This window comes from Nyctereutes procyonoides, unplaced genomic scaffold, assembly GCF_905146905.1.
Source record: "Nyctereutes procyonoides isolate TBG_1078 unplaced genomic scaffold, NYPRO_anot_genome, whole genome shotgun sequence".
NCBI lineage: Eukaryota > Metazoa > Chordata > Mammalia > Carnivora > Canidae > Nyctereutes > Nyctereutes procyonoides.
The window spans coordinates 34,553,562-34,568,894 of record NW_026575133.1 but is presented as its reverse complement, the minus strand read 5'-3'; the positions used below and the strand labels follow the sequence as shown (position 1 = coordinate 34,568,894).

At 63.0% G+C, this 15,333-nt stretch overlaps 1 protein-coding gene across 2 annotated transcripts; it reads left to right on the top strand.

Moving 5' to 3' along the window:
• Positions 1-493: 493 nt before the first annotated feature.
• Positions 494-15,199, top strand: GPR35 (G protein-coupled receptor 35). Of its 2 annotated transcripts, none has more exons than XM_055299948.1 (2): positions 494-784; positions 14,025-15,199. In XM_055299948.1, the coding sequence occupies exon 2, from the start codon at positions 14,036-14,038 to the stop codon at positions 14,942-14,944; it is 909 nt and encodes a 302-aa protein (XP_055155923.1). In that variant the 5' UTR covers positions 494-784; positions 14,025-14,035; the 3' UTR covers positions 14,945-15,199. The 2 variants fall into 2 exon arrangements, with proteins under 2 accessions (XP_055155923.1, XP_055155922.1); XM_055299947.1 differs by lacking the exon at positions 494-784 and adding an exon at positions 10,603-10,707.
• The last annotated feature ends 134 nt before the right edge of the window (positions 15,200-15,333 follow it).

The window sequence follows — 15,333 nt, the reverse complement described above, 5'->3', positions numbered from 1 at the left end:
CCCCCGGGGCCCCGGCAGGAGGGAGCCCAGCTGAAGCACATGCTGCCCCGGGCATGCTCGGGCTGCCCCCATCCCCCGCAGGCGGCACCACCTTGGGGCGCAGCGATCTCCAGGCAGCCTGTGTTCCCTGGGCCTCAGTGCCCGGGCAATGGCTCTGCCCTGGAGTCCTTGGCCTGGCACAGCCCGGCTCGTCCTGCGGAGGGGGAGCGACGGGAAACCGACCTGTGCCACCTCCCACCTGCGGCAGGCCCCCGCACCTCAGAGGCCCCCAGCCGCCGCCCCTATTCTCAGGTCTGGCCTGGTGCCCCCCAGCCCCGTGCAGGATCCGCCGGGCCCAGTGGGGGCTGCAGACCACAGAGCCCACGGGCTCCGGGCCGGCCCACGGCAGCCTCCCCCCTCCCCTCTGCTGACCCGCACGGACTGGAGGCTCCAGGGGCCCCCGCAGCAGTGGTGGCCACACCAGGGGCGTCCCGGCTCTGCACCTGCCGGCGGGGACTGTAGGGCGAAGGGCCACCGTCCTGTGTCGGACGGCCCCGGCTGACCCACGTGTGCAGGCTCGGGTGTGTGCCGCTGGGAGCAGCACCTTTCCAGCCTTCCCGGCAGACTTTGCCCTGTGCCACCTGTTCAGGTTCCTTCTCATTACCACTTCCGCTCAGCCAGGTGGCCTGTGCCCTCCCCTCGGGAGCCGCGTCCTGCCCAGCCCTGGGCCCAGGTCTGCTCTCCTCAGCTTCGCCTGCCCCCTCCCCCAGGCCTGGGTCAGCCTTGGGGTGGCAGGGGTTCCGGGGTGAGTATCGAGATCCTGGAGCCCTGAGTGCGGTAGGGAGGGGGCCTGGCCGGGGCAGGGCCCAGTGGGCCTCAAGTGGGTTCTTGGATGCTCCAGGCCGCTTCCTCTCTGTCTCCGTTAATCATCACTCGCTCAGCGCCCCATGCCTGCATCTTTGGTTTGACTAGCCCCCCCCCCTTTTTTTTCTTCTCTGATACTTAACAGATTGAAGCTAGATGTGCCGCCTTTTGAAATGAATACAGGAGTCACTTTTTTTCCTGGGGACACTGGGGTTTGGGGGACCCCAGTGCAAGGCCTTGAACAGGGTGCCTCCATCAAGATGGTCTTTGCTGGTTTTGAGGATGAGGCTGGGTGTCCCAGCCCCCAGGAGTCCTCGGCCCTGCAGCTCTGAGGCCCAGTCCCCGTCCAGGGGACCTGAGATGCGGGGCCCTCGCTGGGACCCTCTGATCCCAGCAGACAGTGTGGTCGAGTCTGGGCTGGGAGCCTGCTCCTCCAGGGTCCTGGGAACACCGGGCACGGAGGTTTTGTCACCACGCTTGTGCACAGTTACCTAAAGCCCCCCTCACCCCATGCTCTCCTTCCCCGCCCCCCACAGGACCTCAGCTGCCTGTCCCCTCACAAATCACCCAGGAGGGGAGGCTGACGGACAAGGTGACAGTCCTGGCTTTGGCTGGGCTGGCTGTTCTATTAGGGGTCAGCGCTGGTCCCCAGTGGGTTCCTAGGGCCTGGACAGATGTGATGTTGGGGTGCTGTGACTGTGTGTGTGTGTCTGTGATCCCATTGATGTGCTCTCATCCCTCATCCACCACACCCCATTGTGAAGACCCATCAGCATCGACACATCGCTCTCTGCCCTGCTCCCCCTGTTCATTCTGAAGCTCCTCCAGGAGTGTGCGTGGGGTGCGATGGGTGTGGCCAAGAGGCCCGGCACCCCTGCCCTTGAAGCACACACGATCCATTAGGGAGGACTGTCTGCACACAGGTCACCTGGATAGTCCCGATGGTGACGGATAGATGACACGGAGTGGTCCTTGACCAGCCTGGGGTCGGCAGTGCAGGGCAGGGGCTGGCAGAGGAGCCGCGCACACTCAGGGAATGGAAAGAAGCTCCCCGCGCCTACAGTGTGGGGAGTAGGCTCAGAAGATGTGGCAGGAGCTGAGGCTGGGAAGGTCGGTGAGGGCCTTGAGGTCCACTGAGGAGCTTGGGTATTACGTCTGGGTGGTAGGGAGCCCTGGCACGGTTTTAAGCAGTCTGATGTGTGCATATATGACCTCTCTCTCTGGTCAAAGTCTCTGGTTGGGGGGGACCACACAGAAGGCGGATGCAGACATCAAGGGAGAGATGACGGCGTCCCGGCCAGACGGAAGGTGGTAGAGGTGGAGAGAAGGGGTCAGGGTTGAGGTAGAGTTGGCAGGCACGACTCGCAGAACGTGATGCTTGATGCATCATCAGATCGACCAGGTAGATCCACATGACAATCCATCCCCTCCAATCCATGAACGTGGTATACCTGTCCTTTTTTTTTTTTTTGATGTCCTTAATTTCTCCCAGCGATAGTTTGTAGCTTTGAGCATAGACATTTTGCACTTAGTCTTTTTTTTAAAAAAAGATTTTATTTATATATTCACAAGAGACACAGGCAGAGTTGGAGAAGCAGGCTCCATGCAGGGAGCCCGTCGCAGGACTCGATCCCAGGTCTCCAGGATCACGCCCTGGGCTAAAGGCAGACGCTCAACCGCTGAGCCACCCACCTGGCCCCTACACTTATTCTTAACTACTTTGGTTGTTGACACTTGCAAAACGATACTGTATTTTGTTTCATTCTTCCAGTTTGTTGCCAGTATATAGAAACACATTTTTTTGTATATTAATTTTGTGTTCTATAACGTTGCTACTTCACTTATTAGTTTATAGTTTTGGGATCGGGTTTTGTTTTTGTTTTTGTTTGGGTTTTGGGTAAATTCCTTAGGGTTTTCTACATACACAATTATGTCATATGTGAAAATAGAAAGTTCTGTTTCTACCTCATCAGAATGCGTTTTTTTCTCACCTTATTTCTGCTGGTTAGGACCTCCAGTACCATTTTGAATAAAAGTGGTGAGAGCCACTGTCCTTGTCCCCGATCACAGCGGGAAAGCATTCAATCTTTCACCATTAGGTATGATCTTTTTCTGTAGATGCCCTTTGTCAGACTGAGGCAACTTCCTTCTATTCCTAGTTTGCTGAGAGTCTCTATCATACACAGGTGCTGAATTTTTATCAATGAATTTTTTTTGGAATCTCTTGAGAGGATTATATAAATACTCCCTTTATTTTATTAAGGTAGTCCGTTCTACTGGCTGACATTGTAATGTGGAAAATCTTACGTTCTTGGACTACTTGCTTGTGATGTATTATTTGTTTTGTATATCGCTCGATTCCGTTGGTTAATATCCTATTAAGGATTTTTGTATCTATGTTCATACTGACCTTTATTTTTCCTTTCTTGAAAAGCTTTGTCTAGTTTTGGAATGAAGGTAAAGCTTGCCTTTGAAAATGAGTTGAGAAGTGTTCTCCTTCTATATTTTCTGAGAGTGTTTAGGGTTGATATTATTTTATTCTTAAATGTTTGATAGGATTCACCAGTGACACCATCTGGTCATAAGTTTTCTTTGTGGAAAGGTTTTAAATTAAGAATTCAACAACTTTGGGGGACGCCTGGGTGGCCCAGTGGTTTAGCGCCACCTTCAGCCCAGGGTGTGATCCTGGGGTCCCGGGATCGAGTCCCGCTTCGGGCTCCCTGCATGGAGCCTGCTTCTCCCTCTGCCTGTCTCTGCCTCTCTCTCTCTCTCTCTCTCTCTCTGTGTCTCATGAATAAATAAATAAAATCTTTTTTAAAAAAGAACTTTCATTTTATTGGTTTTATCTATGTTATTTTTGCATTATATTAAATTTCCACTTTTCCTTATTTTCTTCCTTCTACCTACTTAGGTTTAATTTGTTGTTGTTTTTCTCCTAGGTTCCCCAAGTGGAATCTTAGATCAATGATTTTAGGCCTTTTTTCTGTCCAATATAAACACTCAAAGCTACAAAATTTCCATGAAACATTCCATTAGCTTTAATCTCACAAATATTGATATGTTGTGCTCTCATTATCATTTAATTCAAAATATTCGCTAGTTTCCCTTTGATTATGTATTTGACCCTTGAGTTAATTATAATTATGTTGTTTAAGTTCCAAATATTTGGGCACTCTTTAGATATATTTTTGTTATTTCTAATTGTGTTGTATTTAGAAAACATATTCCGTATGATTTAATTCCTTTAATTGTCTTGAGACATATCTTGTGGCCTAGCATATGGCCTATTTTGGAGAATGTTTGCACATGTACTTGAAAAAAATATGTATTCTGCTGTTGTTGGGCAACTGGTCTCTAAGCATCAGCTTGGATAAGTTGACTGATGTTCAAGTCAGTTTTATCCTTATCAGTTTTCCCGTAGTTACTGAGAGATGGTCAAAATAACCCATCGTAAAAAAAAAAAAAAAAAAATCGTTTTTTTTTTTCCATCGTTGTTGTGGGTTTCCCTATCCTGCTAGTTCTATGAACTTACTTCACATATTTTGAATCTCTGTTATGAGGTAATACACATTTAGAACTGTTAGACACTCTTGACAATTTGATCCTTTTATTGTTATGAAATGTTCCTTTATATTCCCTATATGGAAGTTAACTTTGGGGACACCCGGGGGGCTCAGCGGTTGAGCATCTGCCTTCGGCTCAGGGCGTGACCCCGGGTCCAGGGATCGAGTCCCACATCAGGCCTCCTGCAGGGAGCCTGCTTCTCCCTCTGCCTGTGTCTCTGCCTCTCTCATGAATAAATAAGTAAAATCTTAAAAAAAAAAAGTTTGATATTAATTTACTCATTCCAGCTTCCTCGAGATTAGTGTTTGCATTTTATTTTTCCATGTTTTCATTTTGTTTACTTTTTTAACCGACCTTTATATTTAAAGTATGTGTCATTTGACAGTAGATCGTTGCTTTTTGCTTCTTTGATCCAGTTTGAAAAATCTTTGCCTTTTAGTCGGACCATTAGACCAATTTAATGTAAGTGTGGGTATGGTTGGGTTAAACCACCGTCTCGCATTTGTCTTCTATTTATCTCATCTATTCTTCGTACCCTCTTCTCCCTCTTGGACTGCATGTCTTGTTCTGTATTCCATTTGTCTCTTCTATTGGCTTAATTTTCTGTGACGCTTTATTTTTCCAGTGGTTGCTATTGGGTGTACAATATTCGTATCTAACTTACTGATGACTCATTGGATGTAGAAGGGAGGGGGAAAGAAGGGGAGGAGAGACGGAGCGTCAGGAGCGGCAGTCAGGTATCCGGTCGGGGAGCAAGGAGGATGATTCCCTGAGATGGGGACTCCCGAGGAAGAGTAGAGTTAGACCGGGCCGTTGGCCGAAGGGGGATGTTGTCAGCTTTGGACGCGCGGCACTTGGGGCTCTTGGAGGGCGCCAAGAGAAGATGCCCGGAGGCAGCGCCACGCGTGGTCCGGAGGCCTGGCTGGAGCTGGCAGGTGGGGGCGTGGGCGTAAAGGCGATTGTTGAACAAGCAGGAGTGGGTGGGCCTGCTTATGGAGAGTGTGTGTTGGGGCAAGAAAAGGGTCTAGAACCAAGTCCCACAAACCCCAATTTAGGGACCCAAGTGGAGGAAACAGGTGTGGAGGGAGGGGCCACGGAGGACGGGGCAAGTGTGCCCCCTTGGAGCCCAAAAAGCCCGTGGCTGGGTGCCCGCATCGGGAGGTCGCTGTGAGAGGGTTTCAGAACTTGGGCGGATGCGGGGGCCACTGGAAGCCCCACTCCTTACTTGTGGATGTGTCCGTGGCTGTACATTTTGATGTAATATTTTATTAAAACACTTAAAAATGAAGAACTGTCCTGAATGCCGCTGGGGGTCCAGTAAAATGCTGCCCGTTAGGTGCCTGCTGGGTCTGTGGTCTGACCGTGGGGGGACCCAGCCCTCAGTGGCTGAGCACTAGGGGGGCTTGAGGAACTGGACTCCGCGAAGACCCCTCCTTCAGGAGGATCTGAGGCCCGAGCCATCGCGGACTCCAGCAGGGCTCCGCACAGGGCGGGGACCACGGGGGAGGGGCGGTCCCCCACTCAGGCTGTGCCTCTGGCTGCCGGGCCGTGGGGGGTCTCCACGACCCTGTAGTGCAACCCCGTGAGGTGCAACCCTGACCCCCAGAGGAGGCCGGGCCTGGCCGGGGCGCGGTGCGGGGCGGCTGCCGGCGGTGGGGTGCAGTGGGGCGCCCCTGCAGGACGGCTGGGGAGCGGACAGCAGAGGCGGGGCTCTGGGGGGCACGGGCTGTGAGAGCGGGGCGCGCTGTGGGTGGCGGAGAGACAGGCTGCAGAGCTCCGGAGAGGAGGGCAGGGCCGCGGAGCACGTGGGGGGAAATGCAAGATGAACTTCGGAGCTTCTAGAAGAGTTTTAGTTGGGCCCAGGTTAGGACGGGAAACAGGGAGGAGGACGCCCAGTGCATGCACGGTCCTGCGTCTTACACCTTGTGGAAGCTGAAAGGATTCCGGGCCGGCACACAGGTGCCTCCGGTGCAGGGGTAGGGGCGCCGATGGGCACCCCACGGGCCGGGCGTCTTCCTTCGGGCGCCCCCTCCACACGCAGGGCTACAACGTAGGCGCCGTGGGCCGCAGACCAGGCTTTGGTGCAAACCACAAGAAAGTCCGCGTCTAGAAGGAAATCGCCAACGCGACCCACGGCTGGGCCGCCTCTCGCTGCCGGGCTGTGGGCCGGGACCCTTCTCCCCGCCCGTGGGGTCGGCCTCCGGCCGTGGGGTCCCTGCCCGCTGCCAGCCCCGTTCTGAAAGGGCTGTCCTTAATTCAGGTCCGCGGCACCGTGCGTGCGTGAACGTGTGCGCGTCGGGGCCACCCTCCATCGGGAGCCCCTCCTGGGGGCCCCTGCTGGGCTTCCCCGCGGCCCGCCCGTCTCTCAGGGATTTCTCCTGCCCCAGGACCCGAGGACGCCCTGCTCCTACACTACCGTGGGCTCGAGAGAAAAGCCCCAGATGGCCTTTCCTTGCTGTTTATGGGGCGTGTGGCCATCCCTTTTTAACCCTTTTTATTTTGGGCATTTTCAAACAGAAATAGGACGGGGATGACCCCACGTGCCCACGATGACCGGCACCGATTCCCCTGCGCTCCATCTACCAGCTTGGAATATTTCGGGGCAAGTGCCAGACATCACGTCATCATCAAAATGTCAGCGTGAAAAAAAGATAAAGGTTGAGAAAACAAACACACGCGAAGGACAGTGCTCTGCCACCCCCGAGCCACGTGTCCATGTGGCTCTAAAGCCCGATCTGCAAAGCAAGGTTCATCCCTGTATGTAGAAGTCTAAGCTCTAGTCTAGGCTCCGCAGCCCCCCACCTGCTCCCCGTGGCTAATCCTTTACTTTAAGGCCACTTTAAGGCTCTTCCTTCCATTTGCGAAGAAAGAAGCTGCTGGGAGCCTTGCAGCCTGGAGGCGCACCCGCGCTCTCTGGGAGGGGGGGGCAGGGGGGCATCTGCCCGAGCAAAGTGCTTAGCATCAGGGGTTATCCCGCCTTCCTTTGTGCGACTTCCTGGTGCCCTGCGGTGTGGACGGCAGGCATCTCGCACGCAGGGCCCTCGGGCGCCCCCTGAGTGGATTCTGGGCTGTGCTGGCCCCGCGCTGCGAGGGACGAGGGACAGGGACGAGGGACAGGGATGAGGGACTGGGATGAGGGACGGCCTCTCCAGGCTCCGCTCACTGGTCTGTCCGGCACAGGCTCCCGGAAGCAGGAGTCGGGGCAGGGGGAAGGCATCTCTGACGTTGCAGGACGGCAGGGCCCCGCCACTGGGGCTCGTACCTTGTTGAACACCCACGGATGACGTCCAGGCATTTCCCCACGGGGGCGGGGGGCGGGGGGGGCCATCAAATGCTGGGAGGCAGCTCGTCCGACAGGGACAAACCGTGTGGCGGTGCACTTGTAGTCTGGGATTCTCCCTTCCTGGGCGCCCAGCATCCTCCCGTCTGCCTCTCGTGGCCCCTTTCCTGTCTCTACCCCTTCGTGTCCTGCTCCACGGACAAGGGCTGCCGGACATTCACCAGTGACTTGCAGACCGGGTGAGCTGCTGCTCTCAGCAGCACATTCTCAGCAGGTGGGGCAGCAGCCCCCCGAGGGGGAGGGGGCAGGTCCCCGCGCTAGCCCAGGCCCACCCTCCCTGCCCCGCGAGCCCAGGGGCCCAGGCTGGGTGGCGCCCGCCGGCAGCATCCAACGCGTGAGACCAAGCGTGGGACCTGGCGAGGAGCCAGCCAGCGTCAGCGAGCCTCAGGCAGAGAAAGGGGAAGGAGGCCTGGCAGGGCAAAGGAGCAAGTCCGCGGTCGGCAGGAGCGGGAAGCGCCTGGGAGGAACCTGTGACCCGTGGTGGCCGGAGCAGTGGCCCAGCGCGCCCCCACTGCCCCTGCCCGGCAGGTCCCAGAGGGCCCGGGGCCGCAGGGGAGGCTGGACGGCAGCCCCTCCAGGAGCCAGCCCAGGACAGGGTGAGTGAGCCCTCCTGGGGCGGCGGGGGGCCTGGGGGTCTGCGGCCCACCCCGCCAGGTGAGCGTGGGTGCTGGGGTGGGGCAGCCCGCAGGTGGGGACGCCTTCCTCCCCGGGGTCCGGATGCCCCAGGCATCTTCCAGCCGGAGCCAAAGGCCCGGCCGAGCACAAGCCGAGGGGTGGGAGGAGGACGAGGACAGCCGCCCTGAGCGTCCAGGGCAGAGGCTGTGGCAGGCCGGGCGCTGCTGCTGGAGGGGACGGCGCAGGCTGACGACGCGCAGGGCAGGGCGGTGCCCGGGCGCCTGGTGCGGAGCCCGCGTGTGGCTGCGGAGGGGTGTGGCTGGGGGGACCCGACAGCAGCCCCCACCTACCCTCGGGCTCCCTGTTCCCATGATGCCCACCCCTGTGATGTGACCTAGGGAGCCACAAGTGGCAGCAGCCCGACCGAGGTCAGCAAGACCTCAGGACCCCTCAGGACCCCCTGAGGATGCCCTCACGTCCCCTAGTGGCCCGGCGTCACTGGTCCTCTGGTGGCTTCTCTCTCTGGCAATGCTCCCTTCTCACCTTGCTCGGGCCAAGTCGGGAGGGGCCGTGGACGTGTTCCCTGAGCACCTGGCCTGAGCAGCCCCTCGGTGCCGCGGGGTCCCGGGCAGCCCAGCAGAGCCTCCTCGGGGCCAGGGGAAGGATTTACCGGGGACGCTGGGGGCCGGGCCGGGGCTGCAGGGCTGCAGGGCTCCCGAGGGCTTGTCCCCGACACGGGGCCCCTGCCCGTCGGGCCTGGCATGGGCTGGCTGGCGGCAGATGGCACGAGAGGTCCCTGGCCAGGGTGTGTCAGCATGTCAGGGCACTACCCGTCTGACCAGGGGACCGCGGCTTCTTCCTGCCACCCTAGACCAGTTTCTTTTTTTTTTTTTTTTAATTTTTATTTATTTTTATTTTTTTTTTCCTAGACCAGTTTCTGAGCCAGTTTCTGGAAACAGGCAGCCATCGTCCAGCGCCACGTCAGGGGCTGCCCCCCACGGGCCGGGCCGAGGGCTTGGGCTCGGGGGGGCCCATTCTCGGCCTTCCCTGCACCCCATTTCCCGGGATACAGGGTCGATGCCAGACGGGAGAGGGCCAAGGGGCAGCGTGGCCAGGAAGGTGTCACTGTCCCCTCGCTCTGGGGAGTGGAGGCTGGGGCTGAACGCCGAGGGGAGCCCCCAGGGCCCGGGGACAGCGGGATGGAAGCAGCCCTCCTGACGGGGCAGTGCCGGGGCGACTAGGGTGGGGCCGCGGGGCTCAGGTTTGGAGCGGGGCTCCAGAGCCTTTCCACGTGGGGGGCCTCATTCTCCTGGGCCACCGAGTGGCTAGGGGGCGAGAGCGAGCGGCAGCTGGTGTGGCAGCAGCGGGCAGGGGGGGCGCGGGGTGATGCCGGTGGGAGCCCCGCCCCCGCAGTGGCACCCTCACCTGGCTCTTGGCCAGCCCTTCCACCTGAGGGGAGGAATCTCCTTCACCCACCCGGTTTCTGGGAAGAGGGGAACAGAAAGTGTCCCAGTGGCAGCGGCGGTGGCTTGGGTCCTCCCTTCTCAAGGGTGCAGGCGGCCCTGACTTGCAACCCACGGGTTCCAGGTTCTGGGGCCTCTCTGGTCCAGTCCACAGGGTCCTGGGGCTGGGCTGGGGGAGCCTGGGGGTGGGGAGGGGTAGCAGGCCTGGGGGGCGGGGGGGCAGGGCCAGGGGATTCTGGGGGTTGGGGAGGGGTAGCAGAGCTGGGGGAACTGGGGGGCAGGGCTGGGGGGGCCTGGAGGGGCCTGGGGGTAGGGCTGGGGGTGCCTAGGGGGCAGGGAGGGGTAGCAGGCCTGGGGGGCGGGGCCAGGGGGCCTGGGGTCAGGGCTGGGGGGGCAGGCCCAGCTGGCGGGGCCTGGGGGGGCGTGGGGGCAGCTGAGGCCGGCCTCTGACGAGACACCTTGGCGGCTGGCAGCGTCCGCATGGGGCGCGGGCCGGGGGGGCTGCAGAGAGGAGGCAGGCCGGGGAGTAGAGGGGGCTCAGAGCGGAGGGTGTCCGCCGGGGTCCCCTGTGGTGGGTGGGTGCCGGCCCGCGTCCCCAGGGCCCCCGCCCTCCTCCTGGGCACTCGGCTTCCTCCTTGGGCGGGGCGGGGGGGGCCTGGTCCCGCGGGGGGTGGCAGGGAGGCCCCCGGAGTCTGCAGCGCTTCCTGGGCCCGCCCCTGGGCCCCGTCCAGGTCCTGCCGGCGGGTGACTCAGCCTCCCCCGCTCACTTCCCTAGAAGGCGCAGCAGCACGGATGCTGCGAGTGTCCCTTCGGCCTGCAGGGCAGGACCCGGGGCAGCGCCGGAGCGGCCTCCGCACGCGGGCTGCCACGTGGGCTCTGCAGGTGCGAGGCAGGCGGGGAGCCAGGGGCCGGCGCGGGTGGGTGGGGTGCAGGTGGGGGAGAGCGGCCGCTCTGGGATCCGGGGGCGCCCCGGCCGATGCCGCCCTGCCGCGGGGAGCCCCGGGAGCCAGGAACCAGCTTGGTCCGTGGCCCCACTCTGCGCCAGCCCCCGCGGCTGAAAGCAGGGGTCCCAGCCCCGAGCAGGAACCAAGGGCACAGAGAACCGCCCCAACGCCTGGCAGATCCGTCCAGAAAGCCAGACCGTGGGCTGCTGGCAGCATGGGGGGAGGGGGGACAGGGAGCTGGGGGGCGGCCTCCAGACCCCCCCCCGCCGGGCCTCTGGGCGCCGCCCGGCCACCCTGCTCTGGGTCTCGGTGAACGGGCAGGGGTGGGCGCGCTCGAGCAGGGAGAGAAGCTGGGGGGCCCTGTGGGGCGCACGCGGGACTCGGGGTCCCTGCCCCCACGGTGCGGGCGCTAAGCCGGCGAAGGGCCAGTGGCCCGGAGGAGCCGGGGGTTCCCTTCCAAGGAGGGGCAGCCGGTGGCAGGGAGGGAGGCGGTGCGCCGCGGAAGTCACCTGCGTGGCCCTGCGAGGCTGGCCTCTGCGGTCTCTGCCCCGCGGTCACCGGTCAGGGGCGCCTGTGGCCTTCCCGCCGGATGCTGGCCCCGGACGCAGGGGACACCACCGCACGGCCGCTGGGGGCCCAGCCTTGGGGAGGCCCCTCTCTGTCTGGGGGCAGTGTGGCCTTGCTGCCCTGGGCTGTTTCTAGAAGACTCCGTCTCACCGAGCGTGCCAGCTCTGTGGGCAGGAAGGCCGTGCTGGCCCCCACTTCCTTTCTCAGAAGCTCCCCCAGGCAGCCCTGAGCTGCCCCGGCGGCAGCCCCAGCACCCCCTCTGCTCTTGTCAGCCGGCCTGCTGCCTCAGGGGTGCAGTCGTGCAGGGCGCCCCATGTTCCCAACCCAGACAGCAGCGCTGCCCTGGGCGAGAGCTCAGCTGCAGAACTGGGGCTACCATTGGTCGGTACCAACCCTGGAGCCGGGGGTGGGGGTGCTGGGGGGGGCTCAGAGGGGGTGAGGGTCAGGGGGCTCAGGGGGTGGGGTGAAGGGGGCTCAGAGGGGGTGAGGGTCGGGGGCTCGGGGTGGGGTGAGGGGGGCTCAGAGGGGGTGAGGGTCAGGGGCTCAGGGGTGGGTGAAGGGGGTCAGAGGGGTGAGGTCGGGCTCGGGTGGGTGGGGGGTCAGAGGCGGTAGGTCGGGGGCTTGGGGGGTGGGGTCAGGGGGTCAGGGTGGGGGTCGGGGGCTCGGGGTGGAGTGAGGAGGGCTCGGGGTGGGGTGACGGGAGCTCAGAGGGGGTGAGTGTGAGCGGGTTTGGAACCTCAGGGGAGCCTCCTGATGAGGGGGTGCATCCGGCATGGGCAACGAATGCAGGGTAACTCGGGGTACCCCGAGATCAGGACTCCCGCCTCCCCCTGGGAGCTGTGACCAGGTTTGGAGAAAGTAGAAAACAGCTACAGGCCCGTGTCACGTGACGCTTGCGTGTCCCGCGGCCATCCTCCTGCAGCCTGGGTACTTCAGGGCGGGTGCCCGGCCCCAGGGGCCCCTGCAGCACCCAGACATCCGGGCACACCCCGCTGCGCTCCGGGCCCCGGGGAGGGGGTGGCGGGGGGGCTGTGGCGTGTGCCAGCTGCCCAGATGCCACCGCAGGCTCCTTTGGGGTCACTGTCCAGGGACTCGGTCTAGGGCGGGAAGAGGGCGTCTTGCCACTCCGTGGGGAGCAGACGGATCTCACCGTCAGGAAGGAAGTGGAAGCTCGGGGTGCCAGCCCCCCCCAGCCCCCCCAGCAGGAAACTCCGGGCCCCCGCCGTGGGGCCGTGGCGCCCAGCCAAGGGGAGGTGAGGGACCCGCACGTCTGAGCGGGAGCCCAGCGGGGGCACCTGCCCTGGACACGGGTCCTCGTGCGGGGGCCCGTCCCCGACCCAGCTCGGGAGGGCAGCAGGGCCCGCAGCCGAAGGACCCCCCCAGCGCCCGGCACGGCGACTGCGCGATCGCGGGACGTCCCCAGCAGGGCCCGAGCGTCCTGGGGCAGCTCGCCCACCCGGCAGGGCCGGTGTGCCCCTGGGGGGGCTGCGGGGGGGCGGGCACGGCGGGAGGGTCTCTGGGTCGGGCCCCCTGGGCTCTGGGGGGGTCTGTGGAGCCCCAGAACCTGGGTGTCGCACAACAGATAGAGAAGCAGAATCCTTAAAAAAAAAAAAAAAAAAAAAAGAGGGAGCGTCCTCAGCGGCCTGGAGCTGGGGGGCGGCGGGAGGTCACGTGCGGTTCCCAAGAGCTGAAATGGGATAATTGGGCGGAATATTGGTGTTTCCGGCTGAAATCTGCTCTGCTGCGCTAATGGGCTGCTGGGCTGCCGCCCGGAGAGCCCCGGGGACTGCGGCCCAGGAAGTGGGCCCCCGCGCCCATGAACCTGATGCTTCCAGACGCTTCTTCCTTTCCTGTGTGGGGAGGAGGCAGGGGGGAGGCCTCGCCCGCAACCCCCCTTCCAAGCGGCTCCCAAGGTCGGCGGGAGCCCCGGGGCCTGGTGCGGGGAGGAGGCCTCTCCCACCCTGGCCCCCCAGGCAGAGGAACCAGGGTGGGGCCTGGTGGGCAAGTCCCCGCCGTCCCAGGCGCTGGGCACACTGGGCCCCGTGCAGGTGCTCGCGATCCCGCGTGTGTGACACCGACGCCCCCTTATGCTGGGGAGCCCGAGGCTCGGCCAGCTGGGGGGGACCCCAGAGCCCAATCCCTAGACCTCAGGCCACACCCTGGGTGGCACAGCCCCGCCCCGGTCCCCCTGACCCCGGTGGGCTGGTCGCAGCCCTTGTGCAGCGTGTGCAGGGGAGTGAGGGGTCTGCTCGGGGGTGGAGGCTCAGGCCTCAGGTGGCCTGGATGGCAGCGGGGGCAGGGGACGCCCGCTGCCACGCGGGGCCTGCTTGGAGCCTCGGGCCTGGGCCTGAAGGGGCGGGGCTGCCCACAAGGCTCTGACCAGGAGGGTCCAAGGGGCCCTTCCGGGTGGGACCCCTGGTGCAGGGCTGGGGTGCGGGCACCCGGAGGGAGGGTGATGCCCGGGGCATCCTGGCCACTGTGCCCTCAGGAAGGGATGGGGGGGAGCGAGAGAGGGAGGGAGGGAGGGAGGGAGGGAGGGAGGGAGGGAGGAGGAGCCGCCCTGATTTCTGGAGAAGGGGCTCTGCTTCCCCCGGGGGCTGGCAGCCCTGTGGCCTCGGCGCCCCCCACCCCACCCCTCCCTCCTCCCCCCGCCCCGCAGCCCCCCTCACTCCCGCTTCTCCCCCGCAGGCGCCAGGGCCATGAGCGCTAACGGCACCTGCGCCCGCCCGCACCTGACCTGGGTGGAGAACGTGGACAAGACGTACACGGGCGCGCTGCTGGTGCTGGGGCTGCTGCTCAACGGCCTGGCGCTCTGGGTGCTCTGCTGCCGGATGCGGCCCTGGACGGAGACCCGCGTCTACATGGTCAACCTGGCGGCGGCCGACCTGTGCCTGCTGTGCGCCCTGCCCTTCTTCCTGCACTCCCTCAAGGACACCACGGACACGGTGTCCTGCCAGCTGTCCCAGGGCATCTACCTGGCCAACAGGTACCTGAGCATCGGCCTCATCACCGCCATCGCCGTGGACCGCTACGTGGCCGTGCGGCACCCGCTGTGCGCCCGAGGGCTCCGCTCCCCGCGCCAGGCCGTGGCCGTGTGCGCGGCGCTCTGGGTGCTGGTGGGCAGCTCGCTGGTGCTTCGCTGGGCCCTGGGGGTGCAGGAGGGCGGCTTCTGCTTCCGGAACCCCTCCCGGCAGAGCGCCGGCACCACGCTCTTCTCGCTGCTGGGCTTCTACCCGCCGCTGGCCGTGCTGGGCTTCTGCTCGCTGCAGGTGGTCGCCGCGCTGGCCCAGCGCCCGGCCTCCGGGCCGCACCAGGCGCAAGCCACCCGGAGGGCCACCCGCATGGTCTGGGCGAACCTGGCCGTGTTCGTGCTCTGCTTCCTGCCCTTCCACGTGGTGCTGACCGTCTACGCGGCCGCCGGCCGGCCCACCCCCGCCCTCTGCTACGCCCTGTACGTCACGGGCAAGCTCTCGGATGCCAACTGCTGTCTGGACGCCATCGGCTACTACTTCATGGCCAAGGAGTTCCAGGAGGCTACTTTGTTGGCCTCGGTGCCCGTTGCCAAGGCCCACAGGACCCAGGACTCTCTCAGCGTCACCCTCGCCTAGGAGACGGGCACGTCCCCGCCTGCTGGAGGACCCCGGGACTCGCTGTGGCTGCTGGGCACACTCCGGGGGCGGGGCGGAGATGACCCGGGTCGTGTGACCCCGCCCCCCGGGATGCCGGAGGGTCGGGACCAGGGCCCGGGGGGCACTGAGGTGTGAGTGAGTCAGTGAGTCGGCGACCCCGGGTCACTGGGCTGTGCCCCCGCGCGCTGTGAGGCCCGGCGGCCAGCCCTCCGCTGCGCCTGGAATAAAGCTGTGTCCCCCGGGGCTGGGCCTGGCCCGTGGGGCTGCGTGTGTGTGCGCGTGTGCACCTGCTGCCCACGCTCACGGTCGGAGGGCTCTCAGGGCTCTCCCCCGGGGCTCTCCACGACCCCCCCCCCGCCATCTGGAGG

Bases quoted from the DNA above. Each gene is read 5' to 3' on its own strand.
- GPR35 (XM_055299948.1), top strand. From the start codon at position 14,036: ATGAGCGCTAACGGCACCTGCGCCCGCCCGCACCTGACCTGGGTGGAG.